Here is a 21,944-nt window from a genome sequence, read left to right on the forward strand (position 1 = left end):
TTGGGGATTCAATTGCCCAAGAAGTCCTGTCCTCATGCAATTTGTCTGTATTAGAGGGAATGATTTTTTTTATAAATATGAACCGGATACCAAATCAGAATTAGTACCTTTTATGATGGGGTGATTAAAAAAAAGGGTATGTACAAGTGTGTGTTCTTCATTAACTCTTTTCACATGATTTCTAACAGTAGTAGTCTGACTATCTGCAGTTTAAAGAAAGGGAGGGTCTGTCAACAGTTGAGCCCCTCATTTTCCATCTCCTTTACTCGCCTACATTTGTCCATCTGCGTATATTGCCAGGGCTCTGGTTTTTCCAGTTTTGTACTTCATGAAATATTTTTTTGCTGTACCAAGAAGCAGACTTCCCTGCGCTTGCCTACGTTGAAGACATGGCCATCCAACGAATGAATTAATGTACTTCATTTATACTCTGCCTTTCACCCTGAATAGGGACCAAAAAGCAGCTTTTTGTTCTCTCTTCCATTTTATCCTCACAACAACCCTGTCGGGGTAGGTTGGGTAGTGTGTGTGACTGGCCCAAGGTCACCCAAATAAAACAGAAGCCCAGTAGCACCTTAAAGAATACCAACATTTAATCAAATGTGAGTTTTCGTGTGCCAGAGTTCAATTCTTCAGATATGAGGAGAACCTGCTTAAGGGGGAAGATTATTGTTGGGGTTTGGAGTTAAGGCAGAGAGTGAATTCTGTCATGAATCTTTCAAGTGTAAATCCGGGGGTTGGGGGCCGTGGAGAAGACATAGAAAGGAAAGGTTAGTGTGAATCCAGTCATACACTTGGAAGATTTGTCTGAAACAGAATAGCAGTTACAAGTAACGTGCAATGACAAAGGTAAGAGGTTCGAATAGATGAGCAAGGTGATAAGTTTAAGTGAAAATTTAACAGTCATTGGTATGTAATTATAATCTGGACTAAAACTGCAGACCAGTATTTGTAAATATCCACTTATCACCTTGCTTATCTGTTTAATCCTCTGTCATCTGCTGTTTCAGATGCACAGAGCTCTCACTTGGAAGTTTTATAACTAACTGTGAAGTTAAGGCTAGACCAACTTTTTATGGTAGAAGAAAAAAAGACTTCTTCACCTCCAATATCTTTTGTATAAGGGGCCTGATGCTCTGTGGGTATAAAATATCATAACTAAATGTCCTGCATATTAAAATCTTGTTTTATTCTAAACCTAAAAGTATGATACAGAACAGGATTCCATGTTTACAAATTTATACGTGTCAAGACAAAAGTGATGACTACTGGGGAATTGCTCAGCAATACGGTTGACAATGAAGAAATTGAAATTTCAAGGTTTCCTGTCTTTTGGCTCCATCAACCAAAAGGGAGACTGCAGCCAAGAAATCAGAAGGAGATTGAGACTGGAAAGGGCAGCTGTGAAGGAGCTAGAAAAGATTTTCAAGTGTAAAAATGTGTCGCTCAGATAGCACTGAGAAAGAAAATGGTAAATTAATTGAGGATTCTAAATGCTCTGCAACAATGAACAGCTTTAGCCTTTCACTAATACGGCCAAGAAAAGTTTCCCTGCGGAGGAAATTCTGCAGTTCTGACATTTCTGTAGGAACAACTTTTTTTCTTTTATTCATTAAATCGCTGATGAGCGTGGTACACAGAAGGGACTGAAGCGAATCCTAATATGCAGGAGGTTCTTGTGGAAGTAGATGGTCCTTTTAATGTCCTGGTAGCAGACTGGTAGCCCTTTAATGTCAAAACCAATGACTGCAAACAAACTGGCAGTCAAGGAAGTTGTCTTAGTGGCATGATGATTAGGTCATTCCATTGTGTGCCAGTTTTTTCCAGACACTTCAAGGGCAGCACATATTAAAAAGTAAAGGTAAAGGTCCCCTGTGCAAGCACCAGGTCATTCCTGACACATGGGGTGACATTACATACCGATGTTTACTAGGGAGAGTTTGTTTACGGGGTGGTTTGCCAGTGCCTTCCCCAGTAATCTTCCCTTTACCCCCAGCAAGCTGGGTACTCACATATTATGCTGTAATAATGTAGGTATGAATGACAAGGAAAGGATGCTGTTGAGTGCTGCGGCCATCTGGTCGATATCCAACCTGGGTTTTATAGTGGATTATATATGCCGTAGGGCTTATTCCCAAGAAATGGAAGCCTGATCCAGTGTGTGTGTGTTAAGTGCCGTCAAGTCGCTTCCGACTCATGGCAACCCTATGAATGAAAGTCCTCCAAAATGTCCTAACTTTGACAGCCTTGTTCAGATCTTGCAAATTGAAGGCTGTGGCTTCCTTTATTGAGTCAATCCACCTCTTGTTGGGTCTTCCTCTTTTCCTGCTGCCCTCAACTTTTCCTAGCATGACTGTCTTTTCCAGTGACTCTTGTCGTTTCATGATGTGACCAAAATACGATAGCCTCAGTTTAGTCATTTTAGCTTCTAGAGTCAGTTCAGGCTTGATTTGATCTGTAACCCACTGATTTGTTTTTTTGGCAGTCCACGGAATCCGTAACACTCTCCTCCAACACCACATTTCAAAGGAATCTATTTTCTTCCTTTCAGCTTTCTTCACTGTCCAGCTTTCACACCCATATATAGTAATAGGGAATACGATGGCATGAATTAATCTAGTTTTGGTGGCCAGTGACACATCCTTACACTTCAAAATCTTTTCTAGCTCCTTCAAGGCTGCCCTTCCCAGTCTCAATCTCCTTCTGATTTCTTGGCTGCAGTCTCCCTTTTGGTTGATGGTGGAGCCAAGGAATAGAACGTCTTGAACAATTTCAATTTCCTCATTGTCAACCTTAAAGCTGTGTAATTCTCCTGTAGTCATTACTTTTGTTTTCTTGATGTTCAGTTGTAGCACTGCTTTGGCACTTTCTCTTTTAACTTTCTGCAGTAGTCGTTTCAAATCTTCACTGATCCAATGGCTACCTGTCAAATCACCAATGAGCTTGGTGCACAGAGAAGGGTCTGAAGCAAATAATATGCAAGAGGTTCCTGTGGAAATAGGCAGTCCTTTAAATGTCATTAAATTTCTTCAAGTTCAGTGGGGCGTACTAGCAGTAAGTCATAAGACTGCAGCTTCATCGTGTGACCGTGTGCACTTCCATCCATATACCGTATCTTAGAGGCAAGGTATATGTGTTACCAATTTAAAGATGTCTGTTCCTGGGAGCTGAAATCCGAAGGATGGCAACTTTATAAGTGCATACCAACAACATTGCTGAAAGGCAGCCCTGCATGACAAAACGGGCAGAGGAATAGATACCAGAAAACACAGTGGCTCTAGCTAACAAGGGTTTTTGAAGTAAACGTAATTAGCAGTTGCAAGCTCTGTGAAAAGAGAGATGGCCCTTAATTAGGCTGTATGGCTATGCTCTCTATGCCTATGAGGGGGATGTTTTCCCCTTTTATTAACTTGATTTTATTTATTGTTATTAAAACATTTATATATATTCCACCTTGTGGTTCAAGAGAAGCAGCTGTTGCCAAGGTTTTGAAAATCTGCATAGTATAGCTCCAAGCATGTAACCAAAATTACAAACTAGATTTAGCATGTGTATAACAAATATACAAAAACAACCCCTGACATAATTCCTAGTGCACACATAAAAATACAATGACATGAAATATATGTTTACATTTGTAGCTGGCTGTACTGCTTAATACCAACTAATCAATAGATCAAAATATAAGTATTCACAAATGGCGGTGTGCCTATAGATGAAACCAGCTCAGTCCTAAAATATGTGCTAGCCAGTCCAAGAACATGCACAAGACAGACATTACCTTCCAGAGGCACTCAAGCCGTTTCGTATGGATTATTTCTTCAGTTGTTTTTTGTTCTTTTTCTTGGGTTTCAAATTGCATGTATTCCTCTGCAAACCTCTTATGATCTAGTATACAGCTTCTCCCATTCCTGCTTGGATACCTGTTTGCTGTTTGTTTGGAAGTGGATGGAAAGAGCATTATTCAGTATGGCCACTTATGCATGGAAGTTTTTGCCTTGTATTTGCCACTCTATAGATGCACATTTTCCCCATCCGAATTCCAAAACTCTGCATGGGGGCTTATCGTTGAGCTCTGAGAATATGGATGGCCGAAAGAGCATCTAAAGAGTGGCAAATCCAAGGCAAAACCTCCCAAGCATAAATGGCCATAAATGTGTGAAAGCTGATTCAGGCTGCCCACTCCGCCCCGCGCTCACAGGAAAGGCGGGATTTTAAAAAAGAAATATAAGAGCGAGAATGAGGGCGAGAGAGCTTGTTCTCCCGATGCCAATAAAAGATTTCTACACCGCCTTTTGTGGCTATGAAGGGGGGGATAAGGCCATTTATGCATGGGGGGTTTGCCTTGGATTTGCTGCTCTCTAGATGCACATTTCCCCCACCCAAATTCTCAAAACTCAACAATAAGCCCCCCCATGCAGTTTTGAGAATTTGGGTGGGGAAAAGGTGCATCCAGAGCAGGGCCGGATGTAGGTTTGATGGGGCCCTAAGCTATTGAAGGTAATGTGTGTGTGTGTGTGTAAAGTGCCTTCAAGTCACAGCCGATTTATGGCGACTGCTTTTGGGGTTTTCATGGCAAGAGACTAAGGTGGTTTGCCAGTTCCTTCCTCTGCACAGCAACCCTGGTATTCCTTGGTGGTCTCCCATCCAAATACTAACCAGGGCTGACCCTGCTTAGCTTCTGAGATCTGCTGAGATCAGGCTCTCCTGGGCCATCCAGGTCAGGGCTATTGAAGGTAATGGGGCCCTTTATATGTCCAGCTGTCCTTTGTCAACAACAAATTGTCGCTGTTTTTTGTGTTGAATATATGCTATATGGTAATTTATGGACCTAATAAGTTATCTAAATCCATTTGCACATAACAAAATATCCATTTTATCAAAGTGGGTAGCCGTGTTTGTCTGCAGTAGTAGAAAAGAGCAAGAGTCCAGTAGCACCTTAAAGACTAACAAAAATATTTTCTGGCAGGGTATGAGCTTTCGTGAGCCACAGCTCACTTCTTCAGAAGCTGTGGCTCATGAAAGCTCATACCCTGCCAGAAAATATTTTTAGTAGAAAAGAGCAAGACTCCCGTAGCACCTTAATGTCAGAAAATATTTTTGTTAGTCTTTAAGGTGCTACTGGACTCTTGCATTTTATCAAAGTAACTGTTGAACTGAGTTACAATTAAGAAGAAGTAGAAAAGGGCAGGAGTCCAGTAGCACCTTAAAGACTAACAAAAACATTTTCTGGTAGGGTATGAGCTTTCGTGAGCCTATTTTCTGTTAGGGTATGAGCTTTCGTATGGGAGCTTTACCTGTATGGGAAAGGGCAAGAGCCCAGTAGCACCTTAAAGACTAACAAAAACATTTTCTGGTAGGGTATGAGCTTTCGTGAGCCACAGCTCACTTCTTCACAGCTCACGAAAGCTCATACCCTACCAGAAAATGTTTTTTGTTAGTCTTTAAGGTGCTACTGGACTCCTGCCCTTTTCTACTTCTTAATTATATCTCAGTTCAACAGTTACTTTGATAAAATGCAAGAGTCCAGTAGCACCTTAAAGCCTAACAAAAATAATTTCTGGCATTTAAGGTGCTATGGGACTCTTGTTCTTTTCTACTAAAGATATTTTCTGGCATTTAAGGTGCTCCGGGACTCTTGCTCTTTTCTACTAAAGATATTTTCTGGCATTTAAGGTGCTCCGGGACTCCTGCCCTTTTCTACCTCTGCAGACAGACACACACGGCTACCCACTGTGGATATGCCATGTGGTAATTTATGGACGCCCTGACCTGGATGGCCCAGGCTAGCCTGATCCCGTCAGATCTCAGAAGCTAAGCAGGGTCAGCCCTGGTTAGTATTTGGATGGGAGGCCACCAAAGAAGTCCAGGGTTGCTGTGCAGAGGAAGGCAATGGCAAACCACCTCTGTGAGGCTCTTGCCATGAAAACCCCCCCAAAGGGGTCGCCATAAGTCGGCTGCAACTTGAAGGCACTTTACACACACACACACAATTTATGGACCCAATAAGCATCCAAATCCATTTGCGCATCACAAAAGACGCATTTTCCCAAAGGAAGGGTTGAACTGAAACACAATTAGGAAGTCCATTAATAGCGAAATTATTATTTCCTTAAAAAAAATTTTTTTGGGGCCCCCTCTCCAAGAGAGGTGCAGCTCGTTGAGCTGAGACGTCCACCCGGCACCGGTCCAGGGAGCGGCGGCACCTCCCGCGCATAAAGGGCCCAGGAGCGCGGCGCTGGAGAGGCTTTCCGGGCCGCGCGCCATGACGCCTGGCCGGCCGGGGGGAGCGGGGGCGGGCCGGGGGCGGAGCCGGCGCCGGGAGCCGGAGGCGGGGGCGGCTTTCCCTTCGCCGCCACTTTGGGCTGCTGCTCCTCCTCCTCCTCCGGCTGCTGCCGCCGCCCGGCTTCGGCTGTCGGTGCTGCTCGGCGGGAAGCGCCGCTTGCTGAAGCGCCGCGGAGCTGGGAGCCGCCGGGCGGGTGAGACCGAAGCGCGCGCGCCGGTGCAGGAAACCATTAAAACCATTAAAACCATTAAAACTTAACCCGCAGCAAACCTTTTGGCCCGGCTGCTCGCGGTTTTCCCAATCCGCACCCCCCCAAAAAAAATCCCCCCCTTTGCCATTGGGGAGTTGGGGGTGTGGTTCCCCGCCCCGTCTGCGGGGTCCGAAGCCCTCCCAGGGTCGGTGCGGGTCTTCTTTGCGCCCTGGGCGAGGCGGGCTGCTCGTGCAGCCAAACCAGCCCCTCCCCCCGCCCCATTGCCAACCAGTTTTCAAAAGCTGATGCCTTGTAGGGGGGGGGGAAATAATAATAAAAGCGCAGGACTTCTTATAAGACGTTATAATCAATGGTACGTTGTCGTGGCCTCTGTGCAGTCCCACATGGGATCTGTGCATGCGCAGGCCGGCTCCATTGCCAACCAGTTTTCAAAAGCTGATGCCTTGTAGGGGGGGGGGGGGGAAATTAATAAAAGCGCAGGACTTCTTATAAGACGTTCTAATCAATGGTACGTTGTCGTGGCCTCTGTGCAGTCCCACATGGGATCTGTGCATGCGCAGGCCGGCTCCATTGCCAACCAGTTTTCAAAAGCTGATGCCTTGTAGGGGGGGGGGGAAATTAATAAAAGCGCAGGACTTCTTATAAGACGTTCTAATCAATGGTACGTTGTCGTGGCCTCTGTGCAGTCCCACATGGGATCTGCGCAGGCCGGCTGGCCTGCGCATGCGCAGATCCCATGTGGGACTGCACAGAGGACCACTCAATGAACAACAGTTACAGGTAAGTGCAACTGTGTTTTTCCCCCCCGTAGCGTTGTTGTTGGAACTTACCTTAAAATGAAAATATATGTCTAAATTGTCAGCTGCGTTTGGTTTTTTTTTGCCCGAGAAACTAATCTGTTTGAAACGGTGCCCCTCAGGCCAGTTCTGCCCCCCTCTGAGGTCTGCGCCCTAGGCGACCGCCTAGTTTGTTTGCATGGCTTCTGTGCAGTCCAAGACCATTCAATGAACAACAGTTACAAATAAGAGCAACACTTTTTCATTTTCATGGCTTCTGGGCAGTCCCATGTGGGACTGCACAGAAGACCATTCAACGAACAACAGTTACAGGTAAGAGCAACACTATTTTTCGTTTTCATGGTGGCACCGACCCTGATGCCTAGGTCTGCGCCCTAGGCGACCACCTAGTTTGTTTTCATGGCTTCTGTGCAGTCCCATGTGGGACTGCACAGAAGACCATTCAACAAACAACAGTTACAAATAAGAGCAACACTGTTTTTCATTTTCATGGCTTCTGTGCAGTCCCACATGGGACTGCACAGAAGACCATTCAACGAACAACAGTTACAGGTAAGAGCAACACTGTTTTTCGTTTTCATGGCTTCTGTGCAGTCCCACATGGGGCTGCGCCTGTGCAGGCCTGCCTGCACAGGCGCAGTCCCACGTGGGACTGCACAGAAGACCATTCAACGAACAACAGTTACAGGTAAGAGCAACACTGTTTTTCGTTTTCATGGTGGCACCGGCCCTGATGCCTCCCCTGTACCCGCCACCATTGAGAGGCTTCGAGGGAGAACGCATGCTGGCGGGGGGGGGTGTCGGGTAGCTTTGTTGCTAACCTTTAGTACCCCACGTTCTCCCCCCGCCCAGTAGATTTTTTAAAGGAAATTTTCAGGCAGGTTTTCTGAGCCCCCCTCCCCACCTTGTGCAATTCCACAGATATTGCGCTTTCCTTGGTTGTTGTGTTTGGAGGCCTGGAAAAACTTGCACTTGCTGAATTATTTCCCCATGTAGTTGTTCAAAGTGTGTGCAGGTGAGAACAGTAAAATTGCTTGCGCCTGGGCCTCTGTTACTTGGTGGTGGTAGTGGTCTTCTTTTTCAATGCCTCTTGTTTCGGGGGTCCTTTGCAAGCAGGCTACTGCATTGTACCGACATTTGTATCAGTATGCGAAGGGGGGAATGGAAGCAAGCAAGCATGCAACTCCCCCCTCCCCTTCCACTGGCCTTCGTGTGGGCGCAAACTATGCTCCCAGGCTGTGGGGCTGCGATTGGGAGGGGCCGTGGCTCAGTGGTCGAGCATCTGCTCGGCATGCAGAAGGTCCCAGGTTGAATCCCCGGCATCTCCAGTTAAAGGAACCAGGCGAGCAGGTGATGTGAAAGACCTCCGCCTGAGACCCTGGAGAGCCGCTGCCGGTCTGAGTAGACAATACTGACTTTGATGGACCGAGGGTCTGATTCAGTATAAGGCAGCTTCATGTGAGCTGACAGTTTGTATGTGCACGGGCTTCGTGCCTATGTGGTATGTTACTGTGCTTCCTCCTGTCACCCCCCTCATCTTCAGCTAGAATTCTGGCTGTAGTGGGGTGTGGGGACCATATCAGTCCAGTCTTGTTCTGCCTATGCTGACTTCCAGTTTGTTTCTTGGTCCAGTTCAAGACACTGGTGTTGATCTTTAAAGCCCTGTATGGCTTGGGGCCTGCATATATTAAGGGGTTCCTACTCTCATATGAAGGAGCCCCGTGGTGCAGAGTGTTAAGCTGCAGTACTGCAGTCAAAAGCTCTGCTCACGACCTGAGTTCGATCCCGACGGAAGTCGGCTTCAGGTAGCCGGCTCAATGTTGACTCAGCCTTCCATCCTTCCGAGGTCAGTGAAATGAGCACCCAGCTTGCTGGGGGTAAAGGGAAGATGACTGGGGAAGGCACTGGCAAACCACCCCGCAAACAAAGTCTGCCTTGGAAACGTCGGGATGTGACGTCACCCCATGGGTCAGGAATGACCCGGTGCTTGCACAGGGGACCTTTACCTTATACTCTCATATGAAGCTACTTGACCACTACAGTCGTCTTCAGAGACTGTGCTTCAGATGCCCTTACTATCTGAGGCTAGACTGGTGGCAACCCAAGGAAGGGCCTTCATAGTCTTGGCACCAGAATTGTGGAATTCCTTCCCCAGGGAGATTTATCTGTACACTTCTTCTCTTCCACCAGCGAGTGAAGACGTTTCTGTTTTGTCTGGCATTCCATCATTCATTCTTATTGACCTTTTCTCTCATGTATGCGTTTGTGAAAAAAATCCCATTGTAAAAATAGTGTTTATCAGAAGAACATCCTGTAACAGCTTTAGAGGGTAACAATTGGAAAGTTCAGTAAAACTGTGTGTTGGCCTGTGTAATAGCATCTGTATAAATTGGCCACACCGCTTAATCTCTCAGTTTTTGAATGCATTGAGATCAGTGTTTCCTATTCTTGGCGAAGCTGTGGGTAAGAAGCACATTTCTTAAAGTCAATGTAGTTAGAAGAGGAATGGCATGTATACTGATATAGGATTGATTTCTATGGCATATGCCAGTTTTCTGTGTCTCTGTTCTATAATGTTTTGTTTAAGCAGATCTAGAGTGATCAGATTATTTTTAAATAAAGGTTTTAGTACATTGAGTATTCAGTGGCTCCGAAATACTGAGCTTTACTTTGAACGTGGAACAACCACAACAACAAAATCTCAATATATTCCTTACAAATTGAGGACTGTACCCTGCAAAGATTGAATGTAAAGGAGCACTCGGTTACCAAGCAGCACTGTAATTTAGTTGACAATGCGCTGCTTTAATTCAGTCAAAGAGGGTTTAATCTCCACGTGGCTGTTTAAAGGAATGCCCCATCACAGATGGGTCAAAGCAACCATCGCATCATAGATATTTTTGGTTGCATTCCAGATCAAGTGGGCTCAGGTTTTTGTAAGGTTTTGATTTGATTTTTGTAAACAGATGCATGAAGGCAGGCTTGCAACCTGAGCCAGTGTCACAGTTTATTAAGAGGGATATCCTCTCAGAAAAGTCTGCATACGATTGCAGCCTTAGCATTCTGAAAGTGTCTGTTAGGCTCTTTGGTGCTAATTCAGGAACATGTATATGCCTAGGGACAAAAGGCTGCTTCTGTCTGATTAACCCATTTGTTTCTTTTATTTCTGTAGTATATGTGGTGTTTGTAAACATGGCAGTGCCCTTTGTGGAGGACTGGGACCTCGTGCAGACCCTTGGAGAAGGGGCCTATGGAGAGTGAGTATAGTCGCTGAAATACAATGCATGGCTTGCAGAGGTAGAAAATGCTTGTATGACTGCAGAACAAGGAGAGATGTGAATTCTTGGTACAATTAATTCATTTTTTAAAGAATTTTTAAAATATTGAAGAAACTGAATTCCAGAATCTGAATTCCAGAAGACTCCAGAGAGTCAGTTTTCCGTCTGAAGGGGTAAAGGATGGACTGTGGGTAGTGGTCGGGGTTTAGGCTAATCCAGTATTGTCCAAAGTCCAGCCCGGGGGCCAATTGCGGCCCCTGGGCCAGTTTAATACGGCCCCCCAGCCTGTTTTGCAGAGAGAGAAAAGGGGGCGCCTGGGGGCTGCACCTGTGCTTTGCATCCCTGACTAAGGGGGCGACGCTTGGGTGGAGAGTCGCCTCGATTGGCTGTCTCAGCCCCACACCCCGGAATGAAGGCCAGCGAGTCTGAAACCCTAGAGAGGCCACTTCCTTCCTACCCAGAGCCCGTGCGTGGGGACACGGCCTTTGTTGTTCTGAAGCATGGAAAATCAGCAGCAGCTCCTCCCGAGTGGGTCAAGGGGGATCCTGAGGATGGTTGGGGGGGACTCGAAGGTGGGAAAGGTGGCGGGGGGGGGAAGGGAAATGCAAGGGAGGTCAGAGGCTGACCCCAATCCGGGAGAGGAAAGACACCCCCCCCACACACACACAAACACCTAAAAGCCTGGGAGTGGGGGGGGGGGGCTGCTCCGTCTGGCTCTTCTCCTTCCTCTCTGCAGAAGGCTGGGGTGGGGGGGAGATGCAGCCCCTTCCCTGCATTGCGGAGGCCTCGCGAGGGATCCAGATTTGCAGGGTAGGTGAGAGGGAGGAGGGGAGAGAGTGGGGGGATTATGAGTCAAGGAAAGGCAGGGGGAGAGGGGGCTGGATTTGGGGGCAGGGAGTGTTTGGAGTCAGACCCCCCCCCAGCAGGTTCTCTCCAAGGCAAGTGGCTGCTTCGAAAGAAGGGATGGGTTGGGGGAAATAAATGACTCCTGGCATGTATCGTGTTTGGAAATGAGGCGCGTTCAGACGGAGCAGAGTCTGCATAGGACACCCATGTTCATTCCAGAGGTCAAAGCCCCGAGCAGAGAGCAAAGAGGTCAGAAGGAAAGAAGAAGGGAAGAGTTGGTTTTTATATGCCCACTTTCTCTACCACTTAAGGGTGGCTTACAATCGCCCTCCCCTTCCCCTCCCCACAACAGATACCCTGTGAGGTAGGTAAGGCTAAGAGAGCTGTGACTAGCCCAAGGTCACCCAGCTGGCTTCGTGTGGAGGAGTGGGGGAATCAGACCGGGTTCCCCAGATCAGACTCCACCGCTCCAAACCACCGCTCTTGACCACTACACCACGCTGGCTCTCATGGGGAGAAAAACTCCACATTCCTCCCTGCACGGGAGATGTCAGAGTGTTTGAATCTTGGACTCCATGAGAATGAAAGACAGTTTATTTCCTGCCTCAGATGAGGGGAGGACAGAATACCCCCGGCATGGTTGAAGGGAGAGAGTCAACAGTCCCAGAGAGGCACATGAGCGGGGGGGGGGGGGAGGAAGAGTTCCTGCTCCCTCCCTACAGAAGGAAGGTTGGAGATTTAGAAGCTGGGGGACGACCGGTGAGCTGAAAGGGGCTTTGGGGAAAGGAAGGAATGTAGCCATGGTTTTTGTGGTGCAGTCTGTGGTTATGGGCATAATAAGTATGCCATTTGCAATAAACTTTGCATAAAATAGTTAATTTGCATTTAATTAATTTAATTAAGAATGTCAGGCAAAATGGTCGGCCCTCACGCATGTTCACTTCATCAAATCTGGCTCTCTTTGAAAAAAGTTTGGACACCCCTGGGCTAATCCATAACTGTAGCAGAAATTAACAAGGTATCCTGTCTTTCTCCTTGTAATCATTAGAAAAGAGCAAGAGTCCAGTAGCACCTTAAAGACTAACAAAATTTCTGGCAGGGTATGAGCTTTCGTGAGCCACAGGTCACTTCTTCAGATTCAGCTAGAATGTATCAGATACATTTTTGTTTGTCTTTAAAGTGCTACTAGATTCTTGCTCTTTTCTACTGCTATTGACAGACTAACATGGCTACCCATCGTGATCCATCTCCTTGTAATCGTGTTTTTCATCCCTTCTGTAGAGTTCAGCTAGCTGTGAACCGACGCACTGAAGAAGCAGTTGCAGTGAAAATTGTTGACATGAAACGTGCAGCGGAGTGCCCAGATCAGATTAAGAAAGAAATTTGCATTAACAAAATGTTAAATCATGAGAACATTGTAAAATTCTATGGGCATCGACGAGAAGGCACTATTCAGTATCTCTTCTTGGAGTACTGCAGTGGAGGAGAACTTTTTGACCGAATAGGTACGGGGAGCTTTGTGGGCTTCACGGGTGGGCTACAAGGGGATGCTAGTGGTAGGGTGAAAATTTGGAACCAGTTCCTCTGTAGATCTAAAAGATTTACTCTTAAATCGGCTCAGATTTGCCTGTTGATATTCCAGGTGTTTACCAAGTCCTGACTGCGAAGGGTGGAAAAGAAGCTCCCGCAACAGCTGTATCGCAGTGGTGAAGCTCATGTCCTTTTCAGTGCTTGAGCTCTTTCTGGCATCACTTTGGGTCTGGGGCTCTTATCTGTGTATTATTTGTTTGATTGCAACTCTCTACTGAGGTTTAGGAATGGGGCAAATGCAAAATTAAAATAAATGTATTCATTCTCTCTAATGTATTCATTCTCTCTGCTCAAGCTGCATAGGCTTGCTGTGCCTTGGTAGTGTGTACAGGCCCAAAATTTGTTTTTGTAAGTAATTTAAAGAATGGGGCCCCATTTTTCAGTGTCACTCATCACATGCAATTAATATCTATAGTGGAAATACCTATGAAGTGAAGATGTTAGAGGTAACTGTGCTGGGGAATGATTTGATTGTGTCTACTTGATTGTAACGGCCTTTGGCTATATGCAATAAATCTGTACCTGTGCTGGGGAATGAGTAGCATAGGTGGCAGGTCTTGAAAGCAGTTATGATAATCCAGTTCTGACTGTCCAGCCGAAATAAATAGACCCTTAGTACATGCAGAAATTGGCTTATTAGGGCCCACTATATGTTGAGCTACGGGCCTGTTCAGCAGTGATGAGTCAGTGTTTTCAAAGGATGTGCTTACTGCTTCTGTAAGCTGTGTGAATCCCTGTTAGTTAACATGGCCACCTCTATAATGAAGTGAGGTGGGTGGTTTTGGTCAACAGATGGAAGGTGCGTGGCCTCCACTTCCCCTGGCCCATTATCATAATCGCATCCTTCACCTAGGAGACAGCTATGTAGTATTTGAAGCCACCTGAGGAATCAAGGAGTATTGGATTCTCTGGATCCAGAGATGAAAGTAAGAGATGGGTGACTGGCTGGAATTCCAGTTGGATATTCCAATTGAAATCTTTGCTATTGTGCATGCTGCTTTGGAGCCTCCAACCACAGCTGTTTCAGGGCAAACAATTAGAATGTTCTTATACATTATGTATTAGAACGTTAAAAAACCCCAAACTATCATCTTTTTCCTGATAAGTTGTTTTCTTACAGAACCTGATATAGGAATGCCTGAACCAGATGCACAGAAGTTTTTCCACCAACTTATAGCTGGTGTGGTAAGTTTATTTACGCTTCTTTTTCAAACTTTTCCCACCTCCCTGGAATAACATGAAATTAATAGTTTGTGTTGTTTTTAAAGGTCTACCTCCACAGTATAGGAGTAACGCACAGGGATATTAAGCCCGAGAATCTCTTGCTAGATGAAAGAGGTAAGAGGAAAACCATTCTAAGCTAATGCCCTGGAAATGTGTAATTGTTGCGGAAAATAGGAAAGGATGAGCTTATCTTTGAGTTATATTTAGTTAAATTCATTTTAGATATTAGACGTAGGAACTTAACCTTCCTAGATGTAGCACCATATAGTCTGTCCTTCTGTCTTCATCAGTCACCATCCAGATCAATATCTTGCAAGCAAAGTATTATGGTAAAATTTCTTCCCTGTTATTTGTCCTCAGCATCCTGTAAATGGAGTTGTGCTGCCTCTAGATTTCTAAGGCTTATTAGTCTGATTATTTCAATAGAATCTTGCTGCCCTTGGAGAAAAATAATAAGATATGTGGCATGCTTATTCTCTCATTCGATTTGCTTAGATAACCTCAAAATCTCAGACTTCGGTCTAGCAACTGTGTTTAAATACAATGGTCGTGAGCGATTGTTGAACAAGATGTGTGGCACACTCCCATATATCGCCCCAGAGGTCCTTAAAAGGAAAGATTTTCATGCTGAGCCCGTTGATGTCTGGTCCTGTGGAATAGTGCTCACTGCTATGTTGGCAGGAGGTAAGAGATACTCAGGTTTTAGTCTTATTAATATGGATTTAATGGTCTAACCACACAATGGGTTTGCGTAACAGTGGTACAGGTAAGCAATACAACTTTTGTATTACCAGTTGGGCGTCCAAGATATTTATAAGTTTTAAAACTCTTATCAAAGCCATATTCTCTGGGCTCTAGGTAAGTTACAGTATTGTGAAGCACCCTCAGCCATGATTACGGCAAAATAAATACATCCCCTGATAGGCTATGACATCCTTACCTGTCAACTTGGATGGCTGGGGGTTTATATTACTGTCACCTTCTGTGCTGATTTCCTTGTCTGAGGTTACCTGAAAGTTGTCATTGACTTTGTTTCAACCTAGTATATGATAGATGGTGGTGATAGAAAGTGCTATCAAGTCACAGCTGAGTTGCAGTGACCCCATAGGAGCAGTTCATAGGTGGTTTGCCATTGCCTGCCTCTGTGCCTTGACCATGGGCTTCCTTGGTAGTCTCCCATCCAAATACTAACCAGGGCCGACCCTGCTGAGCTTCCAAGATCTGATGAGTTTGGGTTAGCATGGGCCAATGATAGACGTTAGTGACTCTTTTATCAGCCCTTGGAGTACCTCTTGCTGATAGGATAAAATCCCTTATGTCAGGGAGTCAGCATTCTTTTTTTCCCAGACTGCTTACAGGTTTGTCAAGAACCGTGGATTCCTTTCTTGCAGAGTTGCCTTGGGATCAGCCTAGTGACACTTGCCAAGAATATTGTGATTGGAAAGAAAAGAAAACATACCTTTCACCATGGAAGAAGATCGATTCATTGCCCTTGGGTAACTCATTTACTAATTGTAATCTGCTTGTTTGAGGGGCTTGGTAGCTGTGCTAAGGGAGCAAAGTGGTGTTTCTCTCCTTATGTGATGATATAGGTAAAGGTCTTCAAACACTTTAAGCACTAGACAAATGTTAAGTATGATGCTACAAAATTGTTTTTGATTGTAGAACATATCATTCTGATTTTGAGAACCAAAGAGCCTGATTCTTACAAACCTTTTAAATGTCCAGTGAGCATGAAGTAAAACAGAAATTCACTCGAGCTTGAAGTACTAATTTTGTTGACAGCTTTTGCTGTGGAAGCTGCTTGAACTACTTCTAAAGTTGTGACTCGTATATGACCAGGTTGTTTTTCTTTGCAGCTTTACTTCTCAAAATACTAACTGAGAACCCTACATCAAGACTTACTATTGCAGATATTAAAAAAGACAGATGGTATACAAAACCTCTAAAGAAAGGTAGGTGTCTTAAAACATTTTTTTTGTTCTGTCAAGTCACAGCTGACTTATGGCGACCCCATAGGGTTTTCAAGGCAAGAGACTTCAGAGGTGGTTTGCCATTGAGTGCTTCCATGTTATGACCCCGGTATTCCTTGGAGGTTGCCCATCCAAATACTAACCGAGGCTGACCCTTCTTAGCTTTTGAGATCTGATGGGATTAGGCTAGCCTGGGGTTATCCAGGTCACAGCTTCTTAAAACATACTTCAGTATGTATCAGCATTTTAAAAAAATCATTACGACAAGTCTGCAGACAGTTTAATGAATTTAATGGAAAGAAATACATTGCAGGCTGGACCCAGGTTACAGCTGGCTATTTCTACCAATTCCCTGTTCTTGCTGCAGACCCCCCTCCCCATGTCATTCCTCAGGGTCCCCTGTCCCCCAAGAACAGCATTTTGTAAAGATCAGTGGGAGGGGAGAGGCAGGAAAGTTAATTTCTCTAATGGAAAATTTAGTCAGGATCCAACCCTGTTTACTTAAAAGTCTTGAGATTACTATCTTAATCTGGTTTAATTTCTATCAAGGACAGTACTAGCTTCTAAGATTTTCTTAGTTTACTCATTCCTTTGCTGATTGGGCTTATTTTTCAAGGATTGTTACCAGGGATGCACCCTGGGTTCTTGATATACTCATGTTTGGCTTGAGAGAAGGTCAGAGTGTAAATCCTTCCCATGTCATGATTTTTCTTCCTCTGAAATGATTTGTGGCAGTACTTCTCTGAATGAAAATTGTGACATGGAAAGTGGTTCTTTGTGCAATTTGTGTCTCCAGGCTTATTATCTCTATCAACTGAAAGAGGCTGAGTGTTGTAACTCTCTTATCAGTGTCCTCTCTTCTGTTTGGCCTGCAGTGCTGGTCCCATCACTACTGAAGTTTGCACGGCTGCTTTGACATCAGTGTATATAAATAATGGCAAGACTTGTGTTTAGCTCCATCTGGCATGGAGCAATAAAGACAGAAATTAGCTTGCACATAGCCCTAGAGAGTCCGAGCCTACTTGATGTTATCGGACAGGTTGCTCCCTGTTGCCCAGTATCAAGAAGCAATTATTTATTTGACTGCTTGGCCCTTAACTAGGAGGGATAAAAAATAATTTCTGAGTACTGATCATAGTGGTTTTTGCTCTTTAGGTATAAAGCGACCTCGGGTCTCTTCAGGGGGACTTTCAGATTCTCCAGGAGGGTTTTCTAAGCACATTCGATCTGATATGGACTTCTCGCCCGTGAAAACTACTCACAGGTGAAAATCTGTTTACTTGTAGTGTCCAGTTAGTATTTCACAATTGGTTGTTCAGATGCCTGCTATGGCCTAGTCAGATCTGGGTGCTCTTCGCCTCTCCCATCATGCCAAGCTCTTGCCTGCCCCCTAACATCATCCTTAGATGATGGACAGCCTAAACAGTGCTGGTGCATGCCACAGGGCGTCTGTGAAGTACTTGCCCAAAAGACTGCCCATCAATGCCTCAAAGATGAATGAATCCATATGTTTTGTATGAGAGAGCATTCCTCCCATCTTGCTTTGAGCAAATTCTAGAGTTGAGCCACCTGTGAGATTTTAATGCAGGCTGTTTTACTAATTTAAATATTGTATTAACCAAGCTACCACCTCCGCTCTATTACATCCTCCTTTCAAATAGTGTGGAAATGCTATATGTGATAATTAGGTTTATGCAATGCAGAATTGGGCAGATTGGTTCTAAATCAAGATGACTTATAACAGTTAGAGAGGTTCCTCAGTGGAACAGGCTTCCTCGGGAGGTGGTAAGCGCTCCTTCCCTGGAGGCTTTTAAGTTTGATGGCCATCTGTCAGCAATGCTGATTCTATGACCTTAAGCAAATGATGAGAGGGAGGGCATCTTGGCCATCTTCTGGGCATGGAGTAGGGGGTCACTGGGGGTATGTGGGGGGAGGTAGTTGTGAATTTCCTGCATTGTGCAGGGGGTTGGACTAGATGACCCTAGTGGTCCCTTCCAACTCTACGATTCTATTATTCTAAAACCAACTTTAAAATAAGTTTAAAAACATGTTTAGCTCTTTAATCCATACATGTTGTGAGCACTCTTGAACCTTCATTGGTTAATGTGCCCAAGAAAACTCACCTATGTACAACTAAGTAAAGCCTTTTTGCTACACGGGGGCATAAGTTTAAAAAGGAAGGCAGGGTAGAGGTGAAAGCCCTGAGCTCCTCGGAGGGAGGATGGGATAGAAATGGGGTAATAAACAGACGGCAGCAATCTTTTGAGTCAGCTACCTTAGAAAATGTTCCAGTGTGGTACATTCTGTTTACATAATTCTTTCTTTTAAATTACTGCAGTGAGGAAAGAAGGACGTGTTCCAATTCCCAGCCAGAATTGGGCACTGGCCTTTCCCTATGGGACAGCAGTCCAGCCAGTATCGACAAGCTAGTGCAAGGGATCAGCTTCTCCCAGCCGGCCTGCCCGGAACACATGCTGGTGAACAGCCAGCTGCTTGGCACGCCCAGTTCTTCCCAGGTAACCTCAGCCAGTAGTAGTTTGCTTTGAGCTATGCATAGAATCCAGGGATGTCGGCTGCCACCCTGAGCATGACGGAGCTCAGCTAGATTTACTTTGTACGGGCTTAGTAGCCATCTGTCTAGCAGTGCAATTCTGGTGGGTTTTGTTGCTGCTGAGGCTTGCCACGCTTTCACACGCACGGAATATTCCACTTTCAGTTGTACTTTGCAATGGGCTTTTACAGTGTAAAAGGCAAAATCCACTTGTAAACGATCGCTGCACTGGATTGATAGTTTATTATTCCACATGTGTGAAAGTGCCTCCTTTATACTGGCACCTGTATTTTATTTCTTAGCCACAATTGTCTTTAACTTAATCACTCAACTTGTTGCCTGTACACACTACTTTTCATTTCAAAAAGTTTTTTCCTAAAACTTTTTTGGCGGGGGAGGGATGCAGTTTTGGTGAAAACCTGATACGCATCATTCATTTTAAAACACAGTTGAGTTTGAAAAGACTTGTTTTAATTGTGTGTGTTAAGTGCCATCAAGTTGCTCGTGGTGACCCTATGAATCAATGTCCTCCAAAATATCCTATTGTTTAAAGCCTTGCTCAGGTCTTGCAGACTGAGGGCTGTGTGGCTTCCTTTATAGCAGGGATGTCCAATCTTTTGGCTTCCCTGGGCCACACTGGAAGAAGTATTATTGTCTTGGGCCGCACATAAAATACACTAACACTAACAATAGCTGATTCATAATGTTTTAAGTAAGTTAACGATTTTGTGTTGGGCTGAATTAATAACCGTCCTGGGCCACATGCAGCCCGGGGACCACAGTTTGGACAAGCCTGCTTTATAGAGTCAATCCATCTCATGCTGGGTCTTCCACGTTTCCTGCTGTGTTCAACTTTTCCTAGCATTATTGTCATTTATATTACTCAGTCTCTAACTGGCTATATGGCATCCGGCTCTTCCTCGCAGAACCCATGGCAACGCTTGGTGAAGAGAATGACCCGTTTCTTTCTGAAGCTGGATGCTGCTCAATCGTACAGCATCTTGAAGGAGGTTTGTGAAAAGATGGGCTATATCTGGAAGAAGGCCTGCACAAACCAGGTAAAGACACTTTGAAACTGACAGCTTTTGGCCATGGGATAGTTACACAGAGTATTGAACTTGAGGGCTGTAAAGGAGACCTTCAGTCAGATGTCGTCCTCATTTGCTCACCAGTGTCTTTCCCCCTACTTATAAAGCAATAATCATTGTACTTGGATGAATGTTGGATATGCCAATAAAGGTATCTGAATTGAACTGAAGCAATAATCATTTTTTCTTGCAAGGTCACCATATCAACCATGGATAGAAGAAACAATAAACTGATTTTCAAGGCAAACCTGGTGGAAATGGAAGACAAAATTCTTGTGGATTTCCGTCTTTCGAAGGTATGCCAAATTTGCAGTAGTCTCAATTCTAAGGAAAGTTTTGGCACTTTCAATTTATATCCCGTCCACTCCCCTGCCACAGTGGGGTTCAGGCTGGCTAATAACAAATGTAAAATACAGCGATTTAAAAACATTCCATTCTTAAATAATATAATAATATAAATCTGAAAACCCCAATAGACCATCTAATAAACCTTGAGTCTTCTAATGGCGTGGATGTTACCACATTTTAAAAAACAGCTCTCAAATGAAAACAAGCAAGCCGGTGGCATGGAAACAGTATAGGAAGCCATTCTGTAGTGACGGTACAGATAACACTGTCCTCAGCCATAGGCCTGCTGAGAGACAACAGGTCTGTCTTACATGCTCTGCATGTAAGATGGGGGAGGGAGGGTGTTGTGTTAATCTCCAAGTGGCTTTGTCCCAGTTTATAGAAACTGCAGCTGATACATGTAGGGTAACTGAGAGCCACCAAGGACCCCCAGAGAAACTGTCTGTCTGTCCCCTGTACCATATAATCCCAAGCATCACCCATATCCAGCCCAAAGATGGGGCTCCCAGGGAGATAAAGGCCTCTGGAATTTTGTTCTCCCCGTCTTCCCATCTCATCAGCCTAGCATATACACACCTGCATTCATTGATTGATGATGTCTTCTTGTATTTTTCCTGTGTAGGGTGATGGTTTGGAGTTCAAGAGGCATTTCCTGAAGATCAAGGGGAAACTTAGTGATGTTGTCAGTGTGCAGAAGCTGTGGCTTCCAGCCTCATGATTGTGTTTGAAGTTGAGAGCTGATCGATATTGGATCTTGTCACTCTGACTTGGTGTCTTCTGCTGAGAGACAATTAAGCCCGCCACATTCTGAACTCAGATTTACTTGATTTACTTGGTTAAGTAAAGCCACTCACTGGTGGGTGACAGGTATAGAAGTAATCTGCATATAATACCAAGCAGTGACTGCTGTAATAGGACAAAGGTTTGCTACCATATTTCACATCTGACTGTGATCATGACAAAGTTGCCAGTGCCTTAGCTAATGGAAAGTTCTTAGAATCATTTTTATAACTCATTCAAGACCCAAATACCTGTATTCCTTTCTTTCTCCAAACTGCTGAAGTCACAAAACAGCGCAAATTGAAGTCTGGGGAAAGCTGCCACATAGTCATGTTTTGAAAATTTCAGCAAAAGTTCACTTTTTGTAAATTTGATAATACAAGTATACAAAATTCTAGGATGAGGTCCTTAGCATATTGTTTGGTTTATAATAGCTTGTGGATCTCTGAATGAAGCTATGCTTCTAGTCCTTTGGTTTCTTATTGGTTCAGTCTCAGGCAAAGCTTCCCCAGTTTCGTTACAGGGACAACCCGCCTTTTTAGAACTTTTTTAAAAAAACTTTCACCGTGGGGTCCCTAACCCTGCTTTGAACTGCAGCATTGGGCGGGGGGGATGAGGAGCTCCTTTCTGTCCCCTCCCTCACCATTTTGAGACTTGAAAGTGGTCGGGGGGGGGGGGGGGATACCCGGTGCCAGTTCTCAGAAAGATCATGGCCCCTGTGGTGTTTTCAGAAGTGTTTTTTTTAATTAGACAAAGCTATAAAATGATGCTGTGTGTCTGTGATGGCCTCAAGGATGCCTTATTACCTAAGTTGGCCCTAAGAAGAACAGAGATCAGAGCTACAGTGTTTGTTAGAGGGCCTCCTTAAATTCTCTACTCTTAGATCATACTCATCTGCACACATATCCTTCCCCCAAAAATCTGACAAAACCTGTTGAGCCTTTAGAACAGAACTGTCTAAGATCTCCATTC

General features: G+C 44.8%; 1 protein-coding gene across 1 annotated transcript; it reads left to right on the forward strand.

The window, feature by feature from the left end:
- The first annotated feature begins 10,466 nt into the window (after positions 1–10,466).
- CHEK1 (checkpoint kinase 1) lies at positions 10,467–20,996 on the forward strand. The gene is made up of 12 exons (XM_056861017.1): positions 10,467–10,551; positions 12,700–12,923; positions 14,129–14,193; positions 14,277–14,346; positions 14,728–14,916; positions 15,624–15,728; positions 16,092–16,187; positions 17,361–17,469; positions 18,544–18,721; positions 19,683–19,814; positions 20,039–20,140; positions 20,815–20,996. The coding sequence occupies exons 1-12, from the start codon at positions 10,487–10,489 to the stop codon at positions 20,908–20,910; spliced, it is 1,431 nt and encodes a 476-aa protein (XP_056716995.1). The 5' UTR covers positions 10,467–10,486; the 3' UTR covers positions 20,911–20,996.
- Positions 20,997–21,944: the final 948 nt, after the last annotated feature.

Source organism: Euleptes europaea, chromosome 14 (genome assembly GCF_029931775.1).
Source record: "Euleptes europaea isolate rEulEur1 chromosome 14, rEulEur1.hap1, whole genome shotgun sequence".
Classification (NCBI taxonomy): domain Eukaryota; kingdom Metazoa; phylum Chordata; class Lepidosauria; order Squamata; family Sphaerodactylidae; genus Euleptes; species Euleptes europaea.